The sequence below is a fragment of the Colletotrichum aenigma genome, assembly GCF_013390185.1.
Source record: "Colletotrichum aenigma strain Cg56 chromosome Unknown KSG_Cg56_contig02, whole genome shotgun sequence".
Lineage (NCBI taxonomy): Eukaryota > Fungi > Ascomycota > Sordariomycetes > Glomerellales > Glomerellaceae > Colletotrichum > Colletotrichum aenigma.
The window spans coordinates 1000351-1020143 of NW_023500908.1; the positions used below are offsets into that span (position 1 = coordinate 1000351).

Consider the following 19793-nt stretch of genomic DNA (forward strand, 5'->3'; position numbering starts at 1 on the left):
CGCTTAACTAAAAGAGTTCTCGGGTGCCCTCGGGCACTGTTATTGTACACCTCAGGCATTGCCTTCTCAATTGCCGCACATATAACTCTACCGTTTAGTCTTTGAACATGCCCCTATCCCGTTGCCTATCTTCACGTGGTCGGCATGTCGTCCAGTCATGACCTGAAAGTTTCGCAGGTATGCAACATCCCTATCCAATAGTGCTACTCCATGAAATGCGGGTTAACTCTAGCCAAGGCGGCGGCATGCGCGGCAATAAGCGTTGACGTCTTGTTGCATCCACTGGATACTCTCATTACGCGCATGCAATCCCCAGTCTACAAGACGCAGTACAAGACAGCCAATGGCTCGTTCAATCGGACATTTTTCCGCGGACTCTACCAGGGGTTCGGGCCCACGATCATCACTGGGATACCTTCATCAGCGGCGTTTTTCACGATATATGAAAGACTAAAGACAGTTACTCGGGACGCGAAGTCAGCAGGGTATCTTTCCGGCGTCCCCCTTCCCATCCTTCATGGGCTTAGCAGCGCGGTAGCAGACCTCGTGAGCTGTGCCATTATCAACCCCGCCGAGGTGTTGAAGCAGAATGCGCAGATGCATGGAGGTGATGCCCTTAAGCCTGTCAACTCACGGCAGTCCCCAACGCTTCTCGCTGTAAAGCATTTCATGAAAAGTCCAGGGAGGCTATGGGCCGGGTATACAGCTTTGGCGGCGAGTCATCTGCCTGCAACTAGCCTAAGCTTCGGTCTATATGAGTTACTGAGAGAAAGGTTTCTTGGGGAGGCTCCGCGCCAGCGACTTGAAGCCAGCGCAGCTCGTCAAATAGCCGTGAGCACATTCAGTGGAGCTCTCGCCGGCGGTTTTGCATGTACGCTCTTCGTGCCCGTCGACGTTGTGAAGACGCGAATGAGGCTTGCTGCTGGGAACACAGTATCCAGTGACCACCAACACCATCACAACCAGACGGCACATCAGGGTGCCAAATTGCCAAACACAATTCGGTCTCGGCGGCGCCTCGGCCCCCTAGATGTGGCAAACCGCATCTTTCGGAAAGAAGGTGTTCTTGGGTTGTTCAGAGGCGGCACTCTGAGTTTTTTGGCCTCAGCATTAGGTTGCGGACTCTATCTAGGCTCGTATGAGGCTTGCATTCTGTTCTTGTGACACCCAGAACTCAGAGGGCAACTGTTCAACACTGTGTAAAGCACCGCGGTTGTATGATTATTTTAGAAAAGGACGCATCCTACTCAGTTTTATAATACCTCGTATCACTGTCAAACGTGGATCATACAGGGAGTGGCCCGAATGTGAGTTGGTGCACTGTGATCGGGGTTCAATGAAAGACAAATCAGTCTAGAGTCGGAGAAGATACTTGATATCCACTTACTTTGTATGCTTTGGTCGTACAGGTCAAAGTTCGGCCCTGGGTAAGGTGACCTCAGCTCCCATCTGTTCTTCACCCCAGCCCTCACGACGATCTCTTGGTATTCTGACAAACGCCAGAGACAGAACTATGGCAACGCCGGCCATCCCGATGCCAAGGTAAAGACCATTTCTATACCCTCGAGCCAGTTCTTTGCCATTGTTGTTTGTGTAATACTCCACCGTGCCAGCAAAACCCAACCCAGTTGCTAAACCGTACGATAGAATTGTTCCAATAAGAGACCCTGCGAGGCCCTGTTGATCTCGCCGGACTGTCCCACTGGCAATGAGTTGAGACGCTGTGAACACGAAATCAGGCCCTAGCGACCCGAGAAGAGTTGCAGGAAATGCTTGAGCCCAGTAGGTTTGCTGGACTGGCATTGTTGCCACGAGGAGAAGAGAGACGAGTGTCGCTGTGGAACCGATGGCCAGAATGTATTGCGCAGCCAAGTGTCGCACCACCTTTGCACTCAAAAGTGCCGCCCCTGCACCAGCCACTGCTAAGGGAGCGTACGTGGCGGCGTTGAGAAGCATTGTGTAGCCTCTCAATTCGGCCTGCCATGCAGTCAAATACCAAATGAGCATGCCGAATCCCATGAAGGATACAAAAGATGACACAATCATCATGCTAAACGACGGCGACCCCCAAATATTCATTGGCATGATGGGCGCGGCTGTAAATCTCACCTCCTAGATAATAAAGCCAGCCACATGGAGAATCGACGCAATAAGAAGTCCATAGACGTATGGGACGGACCAGCCCACAAGGGCGGATTGACTGAGTCGCGAGCGTGAGAATGCCATACAGATGTGGGGAGGGAGAGAAGGTTTACTCACGTCCACACGAAGTTGAAGAGAATCAGGCCGGACACACCTAGGTATGCTCCAATGTAGTCGATCTTGCCCACAGGATCCATCAATGTGGGCTCACCAGGTACAATCATGATGAACAGGCCAAAAATGACACTTCCCAAGAGAGCTCTGTTGTGCCCCTTGATTAGAGGGGTGGATTTCACTGCAAGAGGTGAAGGTCAAAAACTCACAAGAAGAAAAACAGCCACCACCATTGGGTCAGTTGGCCAAACAGAGCGGGGAATACGCTCCCACCCGCAGCACCAATTGGTACCATAGCGCCAAACAGCCCAACTGAAATGTTGCGAGCCTTGCCAGGTGGATTCGTTATCGTGAGGAGAGCCACGGCATTTGGAAAGACAAACGCAGCCCCAATGCCACTCAGTGCACGCATGATACTCAAAGATATGATGCTGCGCATGAAGCCGGATATGAGATGGAAGATTACCCAGAGTACACCACCGGCGGCAGCAGTCTTTTTGTGGCCGTATATTGCACCAACACGTCCTCCCATGAGGACAAACGTGCCTTGAGTAAGGCTGTGTCTATGGGTCAGCTCTCAATGTTTGGATGGCCCGTTACATAAACACGTACGGATAGGATGCTACAATCCAAATAGCAAAAGCGGGTAACACGCCGAGCTGCTTAGCCATGTTGAGACCGCCGTTGATGCCTGCGCCTAGGGGAATCATCTGTTGACATTCAGATCTAATGCCCACGAGAGGGCTGTGATTAGGTGATGTTCATACCTGAATAAATTGCCATAGAATAATGCAGGCCGAAGCAGCAGCTTTGCGCCATTTTCCATCAGTTTCGCTGACTGATTCAATGTAGTTTTCATGAGGCCTTGCTGTCGCATTCTTGCGTTCATTGTTGTCTGCCATCTCTGCAAGTCCGAAGGGAGCTTATGCTGTCTGATCATCTGGCTTCTCTCATATGGTAGGCAGGCCAAATTTACTGGAAAGGCTGAATGTGGACAACTGTCGCGCTCCATATTTCGATTCGATCAATTAGCGGTCGACCCGGTGGCTGGGTAAGCAAAAGAGTACATATGACTGAATTATATAATTCGACATAATTTCTAAACCATTTACTAATCAGCATGGAGCGTATGTAGCTATTCTATTCCAAAACCAAGTCATTCATGGGGAGCGTGAAACTATCGGGTCGTGCCGAGAAAATGACAAAACACGGACAAGTGTTCAATCACCACACGGAGACGTTGACAATTCAATCAATACCCGAATAGAATTTTGTTCACCATGGTAGATTCATACAAAAGAGGGCGTGTCAACTAGTGAAACATCCCAACCTCTCACTTCAACTACCTACCCAAAGTTATCAGGGCTTCAAGCTAATATGGATACTCTCATTCAGAAGCAATTGATCAACTCGCGATCTTTGCAGTACAATTACTACACATCACTTACTTGGACGATTCCACAGCCGACCCCGTTCTCGTTCTCTTCCATGGATTCCCCGATTCAGTGTCTGTATGGGCGCCAGTTGTTACACTTCTCGTTGCAGCTGGCTTCCGGCTCACGATACCAGATTTGCTCGGGTATGCTGGCACGTCTAAGCCATGGGACGTCTCGTTCTTCAATTCCAGCGCTATGGCGAACGACATCATAGAGATACTCGACCTCGAGGGTGTCGTCAACTTCGTTTCCGTCGGGCATGACTGGGGAGCTTTCATGGCACATCGGATGTACGTGTGGCACCCTGAACGCGTCAATGCTCTCGTCGTGGGGGCATATAATTACGAACACGTGGCTAGGACGCCAATCAACATCGACATGGAGGCCAAAGAGTTTGAACGCCAACTGGGATGGCCAGTAAAGTACTACTACAAATTTCTCGCTAGTTCAGACGCACCGAGTCTGTTGTCCGGCCATCCTGAGAGTTTCTATGCTGCTGGGCACGGAGAAAACAGCGCCATGAATGATACCTTTGGCCGACGAGATGGCCTTGTCGACTGGCTGTCTGCTGACAAACGGAGAAAGCTGCAGTCATACGCCGATGACCCCGCAGCTATGAGTGCCGCCAGGGATAACTTCCAGGGCGCCGGATTTACATCGCCCTTGATGTGGTACCGCACCCTAGTGAAGAACGTACATATGGAGGTGGAGAAGAGCCTCGCAGCCGATGCAGACAACATTCGGGTACCGTTCTTGCATATGGGCGGCTCTAGGGATCCCGTTTGTCCTCCGGCAATCTTTGACAACCCAGAATTGCGCGCTTATTTCTCGGACTTCACGAGTGAAGTCTTTGAATGCGGGCACTTCCTCCCATCTGGAAAGCCCAAGGAGATTGCAGAGACCATGATAGAGTGGTTGAAGTCAAGAGGAATCGCACCACAGTGAATGAAAGCTCAAATTACCTTAAAAAGGGTAGATGTGTAAAATAGCGGGGCCGCCAAGCAGACGTCGACGTCTACACCCATAGATGATATCTTGATTTGTGAACAAGCCCACTCAAGAAAGCAATACAAATATCTGCGCATCTTTGCTTTCAAATGAGCCTCGGCTCTCATTATATAATTTTGTCGCTCGTGCCCCAGGTCTGGCATTGCAAGTGTATGTTCACTAATCGCAAAACTGACTTCGATATGACGGTCCTGTGCGGCCTGTGGTAAGAGGCATTTGTCATCAGCTCACGCCCTAAGCTTGACATTTCAAGAACCACGGTAGACATATCTTACATATACCAACCATGATGCGTTGATACGTTGAAAGTCAAACTCCAGGCTCCGAATAGCCTGTCCAAAAACCATACTGAGCACAATTTGAAATACTACCTTTCCAATTCAATGCGCTCAATGAGTGAGATGGAGAGCGACAAGACCGCTATCTCTGCACACCATCTTCAAACAGGTAGGCGAGGCCGCCCACGGAAAGAGCCATCGAAGAGCATGCAGCTGAATGTAAGTTTATTGCATCGGCCTCCACCTGATAGAAAGCGTCTCAATGCTAATCTGGATAGAGTCGCCGTGAAAGGAACCGCATTGCTCAGAATACCTTTCGCCTGCGACAAAAGGCTACAGAGAAGGAAAGACAAAATGAGGTTGAGCAGCTCGAGCGAATGATCGACCATGTTGTGTCAACATTCTCTAGCTTCGCCGAAAGTGTGGTAGAGTCATCATGGGCTCGAAGGGACACAGATTTGATTGATAAACTGCGGCAATCAATGCAGAACATTCGCACTATCCTCAGCTATGGTGGTGGAGTGCCACCGCCTGATGTGACGCAACGAGAGGGAGACTTTATCAGTGCTCCGCAGAAAGAAATGCCGTCGGGCGATTTGAATGACGAAACGATGCAGCATGGTCCGAGAGGCGTCGAGGCTGATGCATCAACTGAGTGGCAGGGAAGGAAGCACGCGGAGGCATCAAAAGTTGCAGAAGGTGGCTCCCATGTGAGCCACGCGCACTTCATTGCGAACCATCACTTGGACTGTTCTCATGAGCAGGCTGCTCATTCAGACATCGAAGCGAACATATTCGGTAACGGCTGGATGATGCTGTTGCCGCCGATGGCGAACATCTCAAGCCATGAATTTTCCCAAGGAAAGGCCCTCGACAGCCCCTTCAGCCTCCAGGTTGCGCTTACAGCTTTGAGAGCTGGATACGACGCCCTTCTTGAGACTAAGGACACATCTCAGGCGGCAATTCAGCAAACATTCGGACACGTGTTGCAGTTTCGTACTCGGGAGGAAATACTATTCAATCTCCGATGGTACCTCGGACCGGGGATTGGTGAAATTGATCAGGTGGCTCTCGTTTCATTCAACAATCGTTCGGCCTCCCAATTCGAAAAGCACATACTGCGAAACTACATTCCAGATGAACAAAACGAGGGTGAATTAGGAGGCACTGGGGATCCCAATGGCGACGAGGAACAACCGGTATGCAATGCCAACGATGTTGCAAAATGGTTACGGCAACGAACGGTGATGGAAGTGGACGATGACACTCTGGAGTTGAACTTGAATCCTAGCTCAGCTAAGTCAAAGGCTATCAAGGAAGCCGCTACGTACATGAGCCACGGTCTGCTTCGACTTCCGGACTCTTCATCCGATGAATCGGGCGATGAGGATGCTTGGATGAAAGGATCTGTCTTCATATCAAGATCACTGTTTCTGAGAGCCATATCCAATGTTGCCTTCTGTCTCTATCTTGGGCCTGCGTTCGGGAAGCTGAAGCTAGAGGATGTGGTAAAAGTGTCCGTCGTCACACCTTGAAGTAGCTCTCGCCTAGTGGGTATTCATTCCTAGCTTATACCAGGATTGCGTGTAACTTCTGGGGATTACCGAAAATTGATCTTCATATTTACAGCAGCCAAGTATATGATATCGTCCTGTATTCAATAGTCCTAGCCTGCTTGTGGTGATCACTGTGTCGACTTCCCAGCAATGGATTCATCGAGCCAACCGGAACAGGTTGAAGCCGACCAAACTCAGACCCAATCCAGGCTTAGCTTATGACATTGAAATTTTTGAAGAGCTTCGGACTTCATTGGGTTACGTAGAGCGGTGATTGTGGTGGTGGTCAGCCCCGCTGAGGAGTCTGCACGCCCAGCTGCCAAAAACATCATAAACTGAGTGTGTTAGCCTACAGCCTACTGGGCCAAGCCAATGTCTTTCATTTCTTCAATGTCACTGGACGCCACATTTTAAAGAACGCCATGGCTGAGAAGTGTCTCTGCGTCAAACTTGAGCGAAACCGCCCTTATTTAATGCTCGTTTCACAGCCTGGTGTCCTCTTGTGCCTCTACCTCCTTCGCAACGTCAGTATCTCCATGCTTTTCGAAGTTGATTCCGGTGGCTGCTGATCAATTTCCAAGGAGAGAGTACCGGAAAGGCGACCGTCTGATTTACTTCGGGCACTTCCCCTACCATGGATGAGATGAATGAGCCTATCAAACACGTTCCTCCCCCTTGGGACTTGAAAGGAACATCCTACTTCTTCATGTTCTGGATTCCGTCGGCACAGGCAAAGAAGCTTCCGACTGACATTGCGTTTTCCCCACATGAGGCTCAATCCTCTTTCGCGCGCGCTTCGGTCTCAGGATCACCACAGGGAGGGATCGGCACCATCCAGATCCACCGGTACGCATCCAGCCCCGTGGGGCCTTACGATGAGTTCATCCTATCAACTGGAGTGTACTCTTACCCAGTCGAGGAGAATGGCAAACGGACGGAGAAGCGGAATATGCGAATCACTCGCATCTATGTGTCACAGAAGACGACATGCTGGAATGGTCGCAAAGGTGAGATCTTTCTTTTGCTAGTTGACAGGTTGTGGATACTAAGCGGGTATAGATTGGAGCATCCCAAAGCATCTTGCTCGTTTTGAGTTCAATGAACTAGCTGGCGGTGCCACAGAGATCAAGATCTTCCCACACGATACCACGGGCGACGTTGCGGAGACAGTGGCTGACAAGAAGCCTTTCTTCCGTACTGTGTACAAGCCGGTCAACTACTTGCCCAGCTTCCCGCTGACGACATCGCTGGTCAAGTTTCTCGGAGTGGACTTGACCCTCGTACAGCCTCCTTTGCCTGAGGGGAACGGCGGCCAAGGGGAGCTCGTCGGTACCGACCGATGGTGCAAGTTCTTTCCAACGATTTCAAGCTCAAAGTCGGAGTTTGGCTGGTTTGATATGAGACAGGAAGAGGATGCTAAAGAGGCGAACTTCTGGCCGGGCCTCGGAAGATGGAGGCTCGGGATGATGATGAAGAATTCTGACATTTCATTTGGGGGTATGCAGTACTGGAATGCACCGCGATCGGCACAATGACGGAGTTATTATTATTGAAGCTGTTTTGTTCCTGAACCTAGTCACGAGTACACATGATTCTTTGTATCTTTCCGTTGTGAACATGCCAAGATGCAGCTCAAACACGATCTAGCTGCTCCACCAACTTCTCGTCCTTGGACACAGCAGCAGCAGCGCCCTCCGAATCCTGCATGGCGTGGGGCACAAGCTGGTCACCGAACAGCTCATCCATCTGCTCCAGAGTCCTACCCTTTGTCTCGGGGAAGAAGAAGATGTAGCACAGCATGGCAATCAGGTTGAAGACGAAGAACACGTAAAAGTATCTGAAGCCGATGGAGGTCAGGGCCTGCGGCGAGAACTGGGCGAAGACGAGGTTGACAGTCCAGTTGGTGAAGGTCGTGATGGCGTTTCCGAGCGCTCTGACCTCGACGGGGAAGATTTCGGCCGGGTAGACCCAGCTGATGATACCAAGCGGTGTGTAGAACATGTTGAAGACGAAGTTCATGGCGACCATGCTGCGGAGCTGGTTCGCGTTGTTTTCGTTGATGTATTGGGCTTGCACTGCGTTAACTAGCAGAGATGCTCCAAGACCGGCGGCGGAGACGATCAGTGGCTTGACTCTGCCGACGCGGTCGAGGAGCCACAGGCCGATGGTGCAGTAAACGATCGAAAGGGCACCGCTGATGCCGATGACCATCAAGGATTCCTGAGTTTCGATGCCGAGGATCTCGTAGATGCGGGGACCGTAGTAGTTGATGACGTTGATTCCACTACGGTTCGTGTTAGCACATGTCGACCTACAGAGATTAGCTCCTCAAAGGGATTTTCATACCTGAGGGGACCAAAAGCTTGAATCCCACAGCCCAAGAGAAGACGCTTGCGCCATGACGGCTTGGTGATGATGGACTTCCACGAGACATCGCCGACAGCTCTATCAGCAAGAATGACGTCGCGGATCTCGCGGAACTCAAGTTCGATTGTCGCTTCGTCAAGGCCACTTCGGAGTTTGTTCAGGGATGCGCGGGCTTCTTCGTGGCGATCTCTCTCCATGAGCCATCGAGGCGATTCTTGCAAGAAGTATACGCCGGAAATGAGGATGATACCGGGAACGCATTGGAAAGCAAGGGGGAATCTCCCTGTTGAGCAATTAGCAGGATTCCTCAGACGCGTTGGGGTCTGAACGGTTACTGACAAGAGAACGCGGTGTGGTTGAAGGAACAACCGTATCCCAGCCACTGAGCGACGAAGAAACCCCAACTCAACATCCACTGCAGCAGTCCGGAGAGGACACCACGGTACCTCGCCTCAGACAACTCAGAGGCGTACATCGGAATCGTCGAGGTGAGCTGTCCCACGGCTGCGCCTCCCAGGAAGCGGCCGATGATGAGCATCGTCATGTTCACGGAGCCTGCCTGCAGCGCGGAGCCGATGCACGACACCACGGAACCGACGAAGATGGTGTTTCGACGACCCATCCAGTTTGCGAACATCATGTTTATGATGGTGCCGAGAATCGCGCCTCCTTGGAAGGCCGACACGATGCCGCCCGTGACGGTATCTGACGGGTCGCTGAAGTACTCCTTGAACGTGTCAAGCGCGATCGTGGATGTGATGATACCGGAATCATAGCCAAAAAGGAAACCTCCTATGGCCAAGAAGACGGCCGAGAATACAGTGGTAAGACGCCCCATGGTGTTCGCAGTAGGGATACCAGGAGTCGGCTTGACAATGTTGGGATAAGATGAACTGCAGAAGAAGCCTTGAAAGTCTCGCGATCAGACGAGGGTTCAAATACAGTCCCAAAGGATAAAGGATAAAGGATTTTCAGAAAGTTGCACTAGCGGTAGAGACGAATAGACTCTTCGCCCGTGTACAAGCCCAGATCAAGGTGTCATCCCATCAGGTGGGGCTCTCTTCTTGTACTCGGCCGATCCTCCCCTGATCTTACAAACTCCAGAATCTGGGGGCAAACCTCCCCCACAACCACCCCATACTAAGCTGTATCTTTACCCCGACATTACCGAACTGGATGCTACTACCAATTCCTACCGGGACTATAGTACGAATACTAGAACTTTTCGTATTGGACTCATTCTGTAAGCTCTTCCGGTCCTGTGCAGCGGTATGTGGAGTTTACGAGGGGCCGAGTCCGGGACGGTGGGGTTTCTAGAACGGGTAGAGGACATTCTCAAATGTCCGGAACAGTCTTGTTGGTTTGGTTCAACTGCCATTGCATTGGAATTCACAAGCTCGAAAGAGGGACGCTTCAATCGCGAAGACCCGACGAGCTGAGTACATTGAATATATGGTGGTGACGGCCCCGGATAACCCGGTCTCACCCCGGGATCTCCGCCAAACAATACGCTAGGACCAAACCTGTCAACAACGCGGCGAGAATCCCGCCTCCCATTCGATGACACCCTCACAAACCCCACCCGGCAACTGTGCTCGGCCAGATAGCGGACTCAAAGTGCAGCCTCCAAGTACCGAACTGCGATAATCCAGCCCACCGGCTCTCCCAAGACCTTGTCCACTCTCGGCGCAATGCGACCCAGGTGAATGGGGAACCAACAACGGTAGTGTTATGTTTCAGCCCCCGCCAGAGCCACCTTTTCGAGATAACAAAGCACCGAAACTCGGTCCTCTCGGGACATTGATGACTTGAAGCCCTCGTCTGGCCTTGCTCTTTTTACATATCGTGAATTGTTTGTGTGCGGAACTTGTCCGAAACATTGCGAGACTTTCGTACAAACCGTACACGTACTAGGCCGAGGACCAATACTTGAGCCGCTGGGACGGCCGTGAACTGTCTCGCTTGCCCAGCTCGTTATTGACGGCAACATATCGCCCTAGCCTACAACACCCTGGTCATTCATCATGGAAGTAACGCGTTGCGGGATCCATGCTTTTCATGAGACCCTGGGCATTGACGCAGACGAGATCCGATTCCACTGGACTCTTCATTCCGACGTCGAGCATGCTTCGCAAACAGCGTACCGGGTGGTCGTCGCCCTGAGCCAACAAGCGCTTGATCAATCCTCGCATTCAGACGTTCTGTGGGATTCTGGCAAGGTTGAGAGCAATGCCCAGCGAAACATTCTCTGCAAGCCAGACGGCGGCTTCAAGTCGGCGAGCTTCCACTACTGGAAGGTTACCGTCTGGGATCAGGATGGCCAGCCCTCATCTAGTGGCCTCAATGAATTCTTTACCGCGTACCCTAGATCGAGCAGACTTCTGCCTCCCTACAGCATGAACCAGACCTACGTATGCTCAGCCCAACAACGACTACAATGAACTTGTACACTGACATTTCACTCGTTCGCAGATGCCCCATACGAGTCTAATCTTCCGCGCCTGGTTCGAAGACGAGCCTAACCGTTGGAAGGGCGTCTGGATCGGCGACAGCAGCGACAAGCCCTTCTACCTCCGCAAGTCCCTCCGCCTCGACCGCAAACCCACACGAGCCGTCGCCTTCGCCTCAGGCCTGGGCCACTTCAACCTCTCCTGCAACGGCAACCCGGCCTCAGACCACGTCCTGGACCCAGGCTGGACGAACTACCACCGCACAGTCCAGTTCGTCGCCTATGACTTGAGCAGCTTTCTCAACGAAGGAGAAAACGTGCTGGGCGCTCATGTCGGTAACGGGTTCTACGCAGGCGACCAGGGAGACCGCTTCTTCTGGCCAATGTATGAGGACAACACCTATGTCCGGTACGGCAACGAGCTCTGCTTCTTCGCGGAGCTGCACCTCTTCTATGAGGATGGTAGCAGGGAGACTATCATCACCGGCCCCGACTGGAAGACGAGAAAGAGCGCGACCACGCTGGCGAATATCTATGCCTCGGAGAATAAGGATTTCAGGAGTTATCCAACCGGTTGGGACGCGCCGGCCTTCGATGACGCGGAGTGGAAGCCGGCGACGCCTGTGACTGGGCCGAGAGGAAAGCTCAAGTACCAGAGCCAGCCGCCGGTCACGCTGCACGAGACATTCGGACCGGTCTCGAAGAAGAGTTTGGAGCGTGGTGTTGTGGCGTTTGACCTGGGCCAGAACGCCTCAACCATGGTCCGTATCGAAGTCAGCGGACCGGCGGGGGCTGAGGTGATCGTGCGGTACTCCGAGAGCGTTGATGAGGCTGGAAGGGTGTTGATGCCCGACCCTTTGTTCAAAGAGTTTGAGACTAAAGTCTACTCGAAAATCACACTGGCTGGTACCGGAGCCATCGAGGTCTGGGAGCCCGACTTCAGCTTTACGAGTGCTCGCTACATCCAGGTCGAAGGTGTGTCACTGAGCGAGGGCGAGGGGCTTCCCGTCCTCCACTCCGTCGTCGGCCGTCATGTCTCCTCCGCAGCCCGCCGTCTCGGTACCATGAAGACGGACGTCGAAGACGCCAACGCGCTGATCAACATGTGCTACTGGTCCTTTATCAGCAACCTCTTCAGCTACCACACCGACTGCCCGCAGATTGAGAAGTTTGGATGGCTCGAGGTGACGCATCTCCTCGCGCCAGCGACGCAGTACATCCGCGACATTGAAGCCCTCCACTCCAAGATCCTCGACGACATCTTCGATACGCAGGAGTACAACGGTCTGGTGCCCACGATGGCCCCTGAAATAAGATACATGTGCGGCCCGCTTCATGACACCATTACCTGGGGAGGTGCCATTGCCCTGATCCCTGAGATCCTCAAGAAGTACTACGGATCTACACACATGGTCCAGAAGATTTATCAACCTTGTGTTCGGTACATGGAGTATCTGCATACGAAGGAGCGTCAAGGGGGGCTGATTGAGCACGGTTTGGGCGATTGGGGCCGAGATATTGCGTTTGGAAATCATCAAGCTAACATCGAGACCGCGATTTACTACCGGTGTCTCCGCAACGTTGAGTTGATGGCCCGAGAATTGGGTTACGCCGAAGACGAGAAGCGATTTAGGGAATGGGCTGACAGGATTTACAACGTGTACAACCGACACCTCCTCATCGCCGACAAGAAGGAGCATCCTTACGCCTTCTACACCTCCCTCGACAAACCAAACACCCACGACCGCACCATGATTGCCCAAGCAATGGCGCTCCAATTCGGTCTCGTCCCTGAGGGGCACATTGCAGACGTCCAGAAGGCCTTCGTAGACGACGTCTCGGACTGCAGAATCCGCGCCGGCGAGATCGGCCTCAAGTGGCTGTGGAACACCTTCACGGACGTCGACAGGCCCGACATCGTCATGGCGATGGCCCGCCAGGAGGAGCACCCCTCGTACATGCGCTTCCTGAGACGTGGCGAGACGACACTTAACGAGTTTTGGCAGGACGCGTGCCGCAGCAAGTGCCACGACATGCTCGGCACGATCTACGAGTGGTTCTATGAAGCTGTTCTGGGAGTCAAGGTCGAGAATGACGCGTACAGGACGTGGACTGTGAAGCCGCCGCTCAGGTCGGAGTTCAACTTGGTCGAAGGCACGTTTGAGTGCCCGTATGGCATGATTGAGGTCACATTTAAGCGTGAGGGCGACGATGTGCGGATGAAGGTGACTGTTCCGACGAGCACGAAGGCTACACTGCTGCTGCCGAGAGATGAGAGTGAGGTGGAGATCACTAGGCAGGGGACCGATGGGTCGAGAAAGGCGGGTGGAAAGAGGGTGCAGCTGCTTCCCGGGCATTACGACCTAATGCTATCCCCATAGACGACGAGATCAGTGAGGAATCAAACCTTCATCGCCGCTCGGGTCAATTATCTATCTTGTGGATGGCGCGGCGATGTGTCACGGAAGTGAGCCTAATGCATACCTAAAGCGTTGACACATGATCGTCTCCCTTAACACATCAGCACCAGCAACTTTGCCACTCACTCCGGTTGACGTAACTTTCAATTTCCTTCATTAAGTATCAAAATCCAAACACCCATCTCAAGCCCCTTTACAGCTTCGTACCCATGTTAACGTGAACAGACTTGATCTGAGAGTACGCCTCCAACCCTGCCTCGCCCAGTTCCCTGCCAATACCGCTCTGCTTCACACCACCAAACGGCACGCGGGGATCGCTGTCCTGGGTACTGTTAATCCACACCATGCCCGCCTCAATGTCCGACGCCACGCGGTGCGCGCGCTCAACATTTTGCGTGAACACCGCCGCGCCCAGGCCGTACTGCGTGCTGTTCGCCAAGCCAACCGCATCCTCCTCGTCCTTGAAGCTTGCAATCACCACCACAGGGCCGAAGATCTCCTCGCCCCACACGCGCATCTTGGTCGTCACGTTCGTAAACACCGTCGGCGCCACGAAGAAGCCCTTGCCCTTGCCCCCGATGCTCAGCGGCGTGCCGCCCGCCGCGAGATTCGCGCCCTCCGCCTTGCCGATGTCGATGTACTCCAGCACCTTCTCGTACTGCACCTTGCTCACCTGCGGGCCCTGGTAGGTGTCCTTGTCCCACTGGCTGCCGACCTTGCTGACGGCCTTGAGCGTCTCGACGAAGCGCTTGATGAAATCGTCGTAGATGGACGCCTGCACGATGATGCGCGACGTGGCCGTGCAAATCTGGCCCTGGTTCGACATGATGCCCATGTGCGACCACCGCACGGCCTGCTCGATGTCCGCGTCGTCGAATACCAGCAGCGGCGACTTGCCGCCGGTTTCGAGGGTGATGTTCTTCAGCGACTTGGCGGCCTCGCCCATGATGGCGCGCGCGGTCGCCGTGCTGCCGGTGAAGGCGACCTTGTCGACGAGCGGGTGGCCTACCAGCGCGCTGCCGGCGACGCGGCCGAGGCCGTTGACGAAGTTGACGACGCCGGGAGGGAAGCCGGCCTCTTTGATCAGGGTGCCCAGGAACAGGATGCTAAGGGGGGTTTGCTCGGCGGCCTTGAGGACCACAGTGTTACCGCAGGCGAGGGCGGGGCCGAGCTTCCAGGTAGCCATGGCGAGGGGGTAGTTCCACGGGATGACCTGGGCGACGACGCCGATGGGCTGGCGGATCGTGTAGGCGAACTTGGCGGGAGTCGTGTTGATGGTCTGACCGAAGGTCTTGTCGGCCCAGCCGGCGTAGTAGCGGATGACGGTGACGCACTCTGACAGGTCGCCGTCGAGGGCGTCTGCGTACGTCTTGCCTGCGGGGTACTCAGTTTCTTCATTCATCAGCTACAAGTTGTCGGTGCCCTGTGCTTACCGTTGTCCCACGCGTCAATGGCGGCGAGAACCTCCTTATTCTGCTCGATGAGATCGGCGAACTTGTACATGAGCGTTCCGCGGTCCGTCGCCGAGATGCCCTTCCAGGACTCGTGCCTCAGCGCGGCATAGGCAGCCTTCACGGCCTTGTCGACATCATCAGCTGATGCGGCCTGAACGGCGGCAATCTTCTCTTCGGTTCTGCAGCATGTGTCAGATATTTTTTTTTCGTATCTCGAGGAATGAGGAGGTGAAGCTTACGCGGGGTCTATCGTGTCGATGGTCTCGCCGGTAGAAGACTTGACAAACTCGTTGTTGATGAAAAGACCGGTCGGCTGCGTCCACTTGACACCGTTCGGGGCTTGAAGCTGAACAGAGAGGTCGGCCATGTTGACGGTTGTGCTCAGTAGATGTCGTAAAGTGGGATTGGTTTTGCTGCTCTGCGGGGTAGTTTGATAAGAGGTCGCAGCGCTGAGAAAGGGGTATCACGGTTTGAAGTGAAGAAAAGAGAAGATGACTAATAACTCCCAAGACTGGATGAAAAGTCGAGCGCGCAGTGAGGGGTTTATGAAGGCTCAACGGTCACTGAATAACCCAGTCTGCTCGGTTGCGATGACAAAGAGGAAATTCAGGAAGCCTATGAAACACCACACACCGGGTGGGCATACCGGCCGGATGGCTTCTCCGCACCTGATAGCTGCGGCCCACGGCCGCCGGCGGGGTCAATGACGTGGGGGCCCGGGGCACAAATCGGCGATAAGCTAAGCGTCACGATGCGGGGATCGCTGGGTGCACCCTTCTTGTCTGAGGTTTTGTCCACCGGCCCGGGTGGAATCGGGTCTAGGTATGGATATCTCGCACATTGGCCATATCTAGCAAGTGGACAATCAACCCTCGGACTGATGGAAGTCTGTGATTCATCGGCGAACGGGCGAGATGATATCGGTGTTAAGAAGAAGGATAGACCCCACCTGGGCAGAGGGAAGCTTCTCTTACTCACGGCTGAGTCGTTAACACGACTCGTGCTCTTCACGTATCTTCCATTCTTAACCGAGAAAGACTCGAGCATAATTCCCCATATCCAGAAGGACAATGCGAATGCAGTTATCCACTTCCAGAATGTGAATGCGAATGTCACTTCAAGGATACACTTGCCCGGCCCGGCAAGTTTAGGCAGGGTGATATGCAGCTTCAATTGTCAGACTAGGAACGGCCAGGCGGTAGAGGTACTGCAGAGCATGCTGGATTCTAGCCATATACAGCTACTTAGCCGTCAATCCGCTTCGCTTCTCCAAGTGGAGAAAATACACCAAGGTGACCAAGGTGGAGCTCTTGAAATGCTCAATCGCACGGGCGAGACCGGCTGGTCCGTCCCATTCCAGCCCCTCATGTGGAAAATGGCGGGGCATGACCTCTGCCGAGCTCACGCTTCAGTGTTCCGATTGATAATCACCCAAGTGGACACGCGTCGATTTAAAAGGCGGCTTTGGTATTCCCGTGGAACCAAGTTTTACAATTAGACTTATTCCATAATAATACGGATATCTAGGATGCTCTATGACTGCCGACCATGTCCCCATTAGGTACTAGCTCATCAAACCACACGATGCAGGCCTTATCCAGTAGGACCTAGCCAAAGGGGAAACAAGAACCGTTGAGGATTTTCAAGCCTCTTCATGATTCACTGATAACTTATTCCTCGTATATGTTGGAGTCGCTATCAGACGTTAGTTAGGTACCTATCCATAGGCCAAGGGAAGGGGTGACGGTACTCACAATTCCTTCTTAAACTTGTCTCTGCCATCTGCATGCTTGTTGACGAAGATGCTCACTGAAGTGCCAGAGCATACGAACTCGCCGAAGCCATCATCGCCAATGGTGACCTCACGGTCGTTCCATCCGAGGACATCGGTCCAAACCTCTCCAGCGTGCATCTCGCCGACGTGCATCCGCTTGGAGCCGGGCCCGGCATTGCTGACAACAACCGCGCAGCCATAGGGACGGTCCCAGGTTCCGTACTTGACCCAGCCGAGACACGTGGCGTAGTCAAAGTAGTCGGCCTGTTCACCATAGGCGTATAGCTTTCTGGCAAGAATAAGCTTTGGCAGAGCGCCGCCACATGATGGCGGGAATGGATGCTCTCCCTTGATGCCATAGACGTCTCCGTACCAGACGCAAGGGTAGCCGGAGGTGCGGAGGAGAATAAGGGCATACGCAATCGGCTTGAACCAGCCCTCGATGGGTGCTTCGAGGGCTTGGTAAGGTTGGGTGTCGTGGTTCATGACGAGGGTCTACTTCTGTCAGATGATGCCACCAGAATCGGCTGGAGATAAACTTACCACGGCGTTGATGGGTTCCTTCTGCACCAATGTATCGTCAAACACCTTCCTCATATCCGCTCCGTTGCCCTTGCTGATCTCGCTGAAGTTGTATACCAAGGGCGCGTCGAAAAGGGTGAACCGACGGCCCATACGAGCCAGATACTCACTCATGTCGTCAAGGCTATCTTTCCAGAACTCGCCGACAAAGAACCATCCCTCACCGTACTCCTTGTCCAGTTCTGTGATGAATTGGCGCAAGAAGTCCTCACTATAGTGCTTGATTGCGTCGAATCTGATACCCTTCAGGGGCACCTCCTTCGCCAACCATTTGCCCCAGTTGAGGACGTCTTTGACGACCTCGGGATGGTCGTAGTCGAGATCTGAACCCATAAGGAAGTCGCTAGGAAACTTCAGTCAGCTTTTGGGGTAATTGATGGCAGCGACGTTTGCCCTTACTAGTTGCCCTTCTCATCGTCGACGGACTCAGCCCACTGCTGGTCACCCTTGTCACCCATAATCTTGTAGATGGCTGTCTTCTCATTCTTCGCGTTGTAGTCGACGCCGCTGAAGTGGTACCAGTGATACTTCATGTCACTGTACTTGCCCTTGCGACCGGGGAAGTCGTAGCCGACCCAGGCGTCGATCTCGTACTTGTCGCTGACGAACTTGGTGCGGTCCTCCTGGTCCACCTCCTGAGCGAGGCACTTCTCCTTGCGGTCGGCTGCGAACTTGTGGTTCAGGACAGCGTCCCAGTAAATGCCGACGCCATTGTCCTTGGCTGTGTGCGCGAGCTTCAGGAGCTCCTCCTTGGTACCCCATTTCGTTGCGACGGATCCCTTCTGGTCGAACTCGCCCAGGTCGTACCTTTGCTGGTCAGCGTTGCGGTCCAATTGCCTCAATTGAGCGCGACGTACAGATCGTAGATATCATAACCGTTTCCGGTCTTCGATGAGCCCTTGCATCTGCATTCAACGTAAGCTAATGATCGCTCGATCGCGCAATCGATTGGAGGCCTACGCTGGCGGGATCCAGATGTTGTCGACGCCCCAGGCTTTGAGCTGCGGTACGTGCTTCTCCAGTCGCACCCAGTGCTTCTGGTCAGCAGGGACATACCACTCAAAGCCCTGCATCATCGTGTGGTTCTCGGGCGTCGGTTCTTGTTCTCCCATCTTGGCGATGTTCGGCGTCGTGGGCGACGATGTTGAGAGCTGATGAGGGGTCGGCGAGGCGGTGAGGGGTAAACCGTGTCGATTACACAAGAGGTCCAGAGGGGTTGAAGGAGGGGAGAGCAGGTTGGAACATGGCGCTCGAGAGAAGGAGGCGCTTTCCTAGATAAAGCTTCTTTCACCGCTGCAGGGAAAGGGCATTGACATGGACGACCGCTAGAAACGAAACGCACGTCCTTTCCTCCTAGCTACGAAAGTCTTACGAGGCGTCGCGTCGTGTCTGTTTCCCTATGTTCTTTCACACTGCATGTTGACGTGGTGACAAGCAAAGAACGAGCAAATCAAATTGCCCCGGGCTGGCATTCCGGCGCTGGCGCGATGGCGGCTCGGGTGAGAAGCACATGCGTATCTACGACACAGAAACCGCAGAACGCTCCTGGAACATGGAAATGGCGCGACGCTAACAGGGTTCCGTGCCGTGCCAACCAGCAACCTCCAATCTGTTGGGACTGGCACCGAAACAGCGCGCAATCCAGCCTTTCTGATGCCTTGAATTTGGCAGGTTGACAGGGAACATTGACGTCATGCCGCAGATAGCTTGATAACGGGGCAGTAGCCGGGCGCTTTGGTAGGTCTAGACCGTCTCAGACCGTGACACCGTCTTAGACCGAAGCCATCGGTCTGCTGACTGCACACCGGGGCGGCCTTCGGTCAGCCTCGGTGACTACATGTTCTCGCGGGCAAACTCCGAAAGCTCTCTCAGCCTATCTAGTACCGCAGTCGAGTACAATCACGTGATATCTCGCTTCAAAAGTGCTCTCACTTTCGTCACTCTAACATTTTACACTCCAAATAATCCTTATGAGCGGCCATTATTACACCTCTAGTTCACTTGAACCAGGCTCGCCCGGACTCGGGCTTTGTCGGGCTTTGATTAATACTCTGTCGCAGCCAAGGATGCGAAACTTCTCTTTTCTCTGTAAGGTTAACATTGATTCATACATATCATCGGATCCAAGTCTATTGATGTTACCAGGGATACTAGAGCGGGACCTGTATTGGATTTCACACGTGGTAACCCTGAAAATGGAGCCTGGAAATCAA

The 19793-nt window shown here is 53.3% G+C and overlaps 6 protein-coding genes across 6 annotated transcripts; 2 read left to right on the top strand and 4 right to left on the bottom strand.

Annotated features, from left to right (window-relative positions):
* Nucleotides 1-2112: 2112 nt before the first annotated feature.
* CGCA056_v002301 (putative MFS-type transporter) lies at nt 2113-3158 on the bottom strand (the record flags this gene model as incomplete). The annotated part of the gene is made up of 5 exons (XM_037317560.1): nt 2113-2200; nt 2260-2403; nt 2466-2813; nt 2869-2966; nt 3024-3158. 5 exons carry the CDS (start codon nt 3156-3158, stop codon nt 2113-2115), a joined length of 813 nt encoding a protein of 270 aa, XP_037184162.1.
* A 4010-nt stretch (nt 3159-7168) lies between these two features.
* CGCA056_v002302 (uncharacterized protein) lies at nt 7169-8069 on the top strand (the record flags this gene model as incomplete). Its single annotated transcript, XM_037317561.1, has 2 exons — nt 7169-7541; nt 7594-8069. The coding sequence occupies 2 exons, from the start codon at nt 7169-7171 to the stop codon at nt 8067-8069; spliced, it is 849 nt and encodes a 282-aa protein (XP_037182844.1).
* Nucleotides 8070-8166: 97 nt separating this feature from the next.
* Nucleotides 8167-9739, bottom strand: HGT1-4 (High-affinity glucose transporter; the record flags this gene model as incomplete). The annotated part of the gene is made up of 3 exons (XM_037317562.1): nt 8167-8818; nt 8881-9184; nt 9241-9739. 3 exons carry the CDS (start codon nt 9737-9739, stop codon nt 8167-8169), a joined length of 1455 nt encoding a protein of 484 aa, XP_037184161.1.
* A 1186-nt stretch (nt 9740-10925) lies between these two features.
* CGCA056_v002304 (uncharacterized protein) lies at nt 10926-13731 on the top strand (the record flags this gene model as incomplete). Its single annotated transcript, XM_037317563.1, has 2 exons — nt 10926-11312; nt 11374-13731. 2 exons carry the CDS (start codon nt 10926-10928, stop codon nt 13729-13731), a joined length of 2745 nt encoding a protein of 914 aa, XP_037184159.1.
* A 232-nt stretch (nt 13732-13963) lies between these two features.
* Nucleotides 13964-15591, bottom strand: CGCA056_v002305 (putative aldehyde dehydrogenase-like protein; the record flags this gene model as incomplete). The annotated part of the gene is made up of 3 exons (XM_037317564.1): nt 13964-15144; nt 15204-15403; nt 15464-15591. 3 exons carry the CDS (start codon nt 15589-15591, stop codon nt 13964-13966), a joined length of 1509 nt encoding a protein of 502 aa, XP_037184160.1.
* Nucleotides 15592-16894: 1303 nt separating this feature from the next.
* amyS (Alpha-amylase) lies at nt 16895-18692 on the bottom strand (the record flags this gene model as incomplete). Its single annotated transcript, XM_037317565.1, has 6 exons — nt 16895-16919; nt 16979-17493; nt 17542-17923; nt 17980-18387; nt 18438-18485; nt 18541-18692. 6 exons carry the CDS (start codon nt 18690-18692, stop codon nt 16895-16897), a joined length of 1530 nt encoding a protein of 509 aa, XP_037184157.1.
* Nucleotides 18693-19793: the final 1101 nt, after the last annotated feature.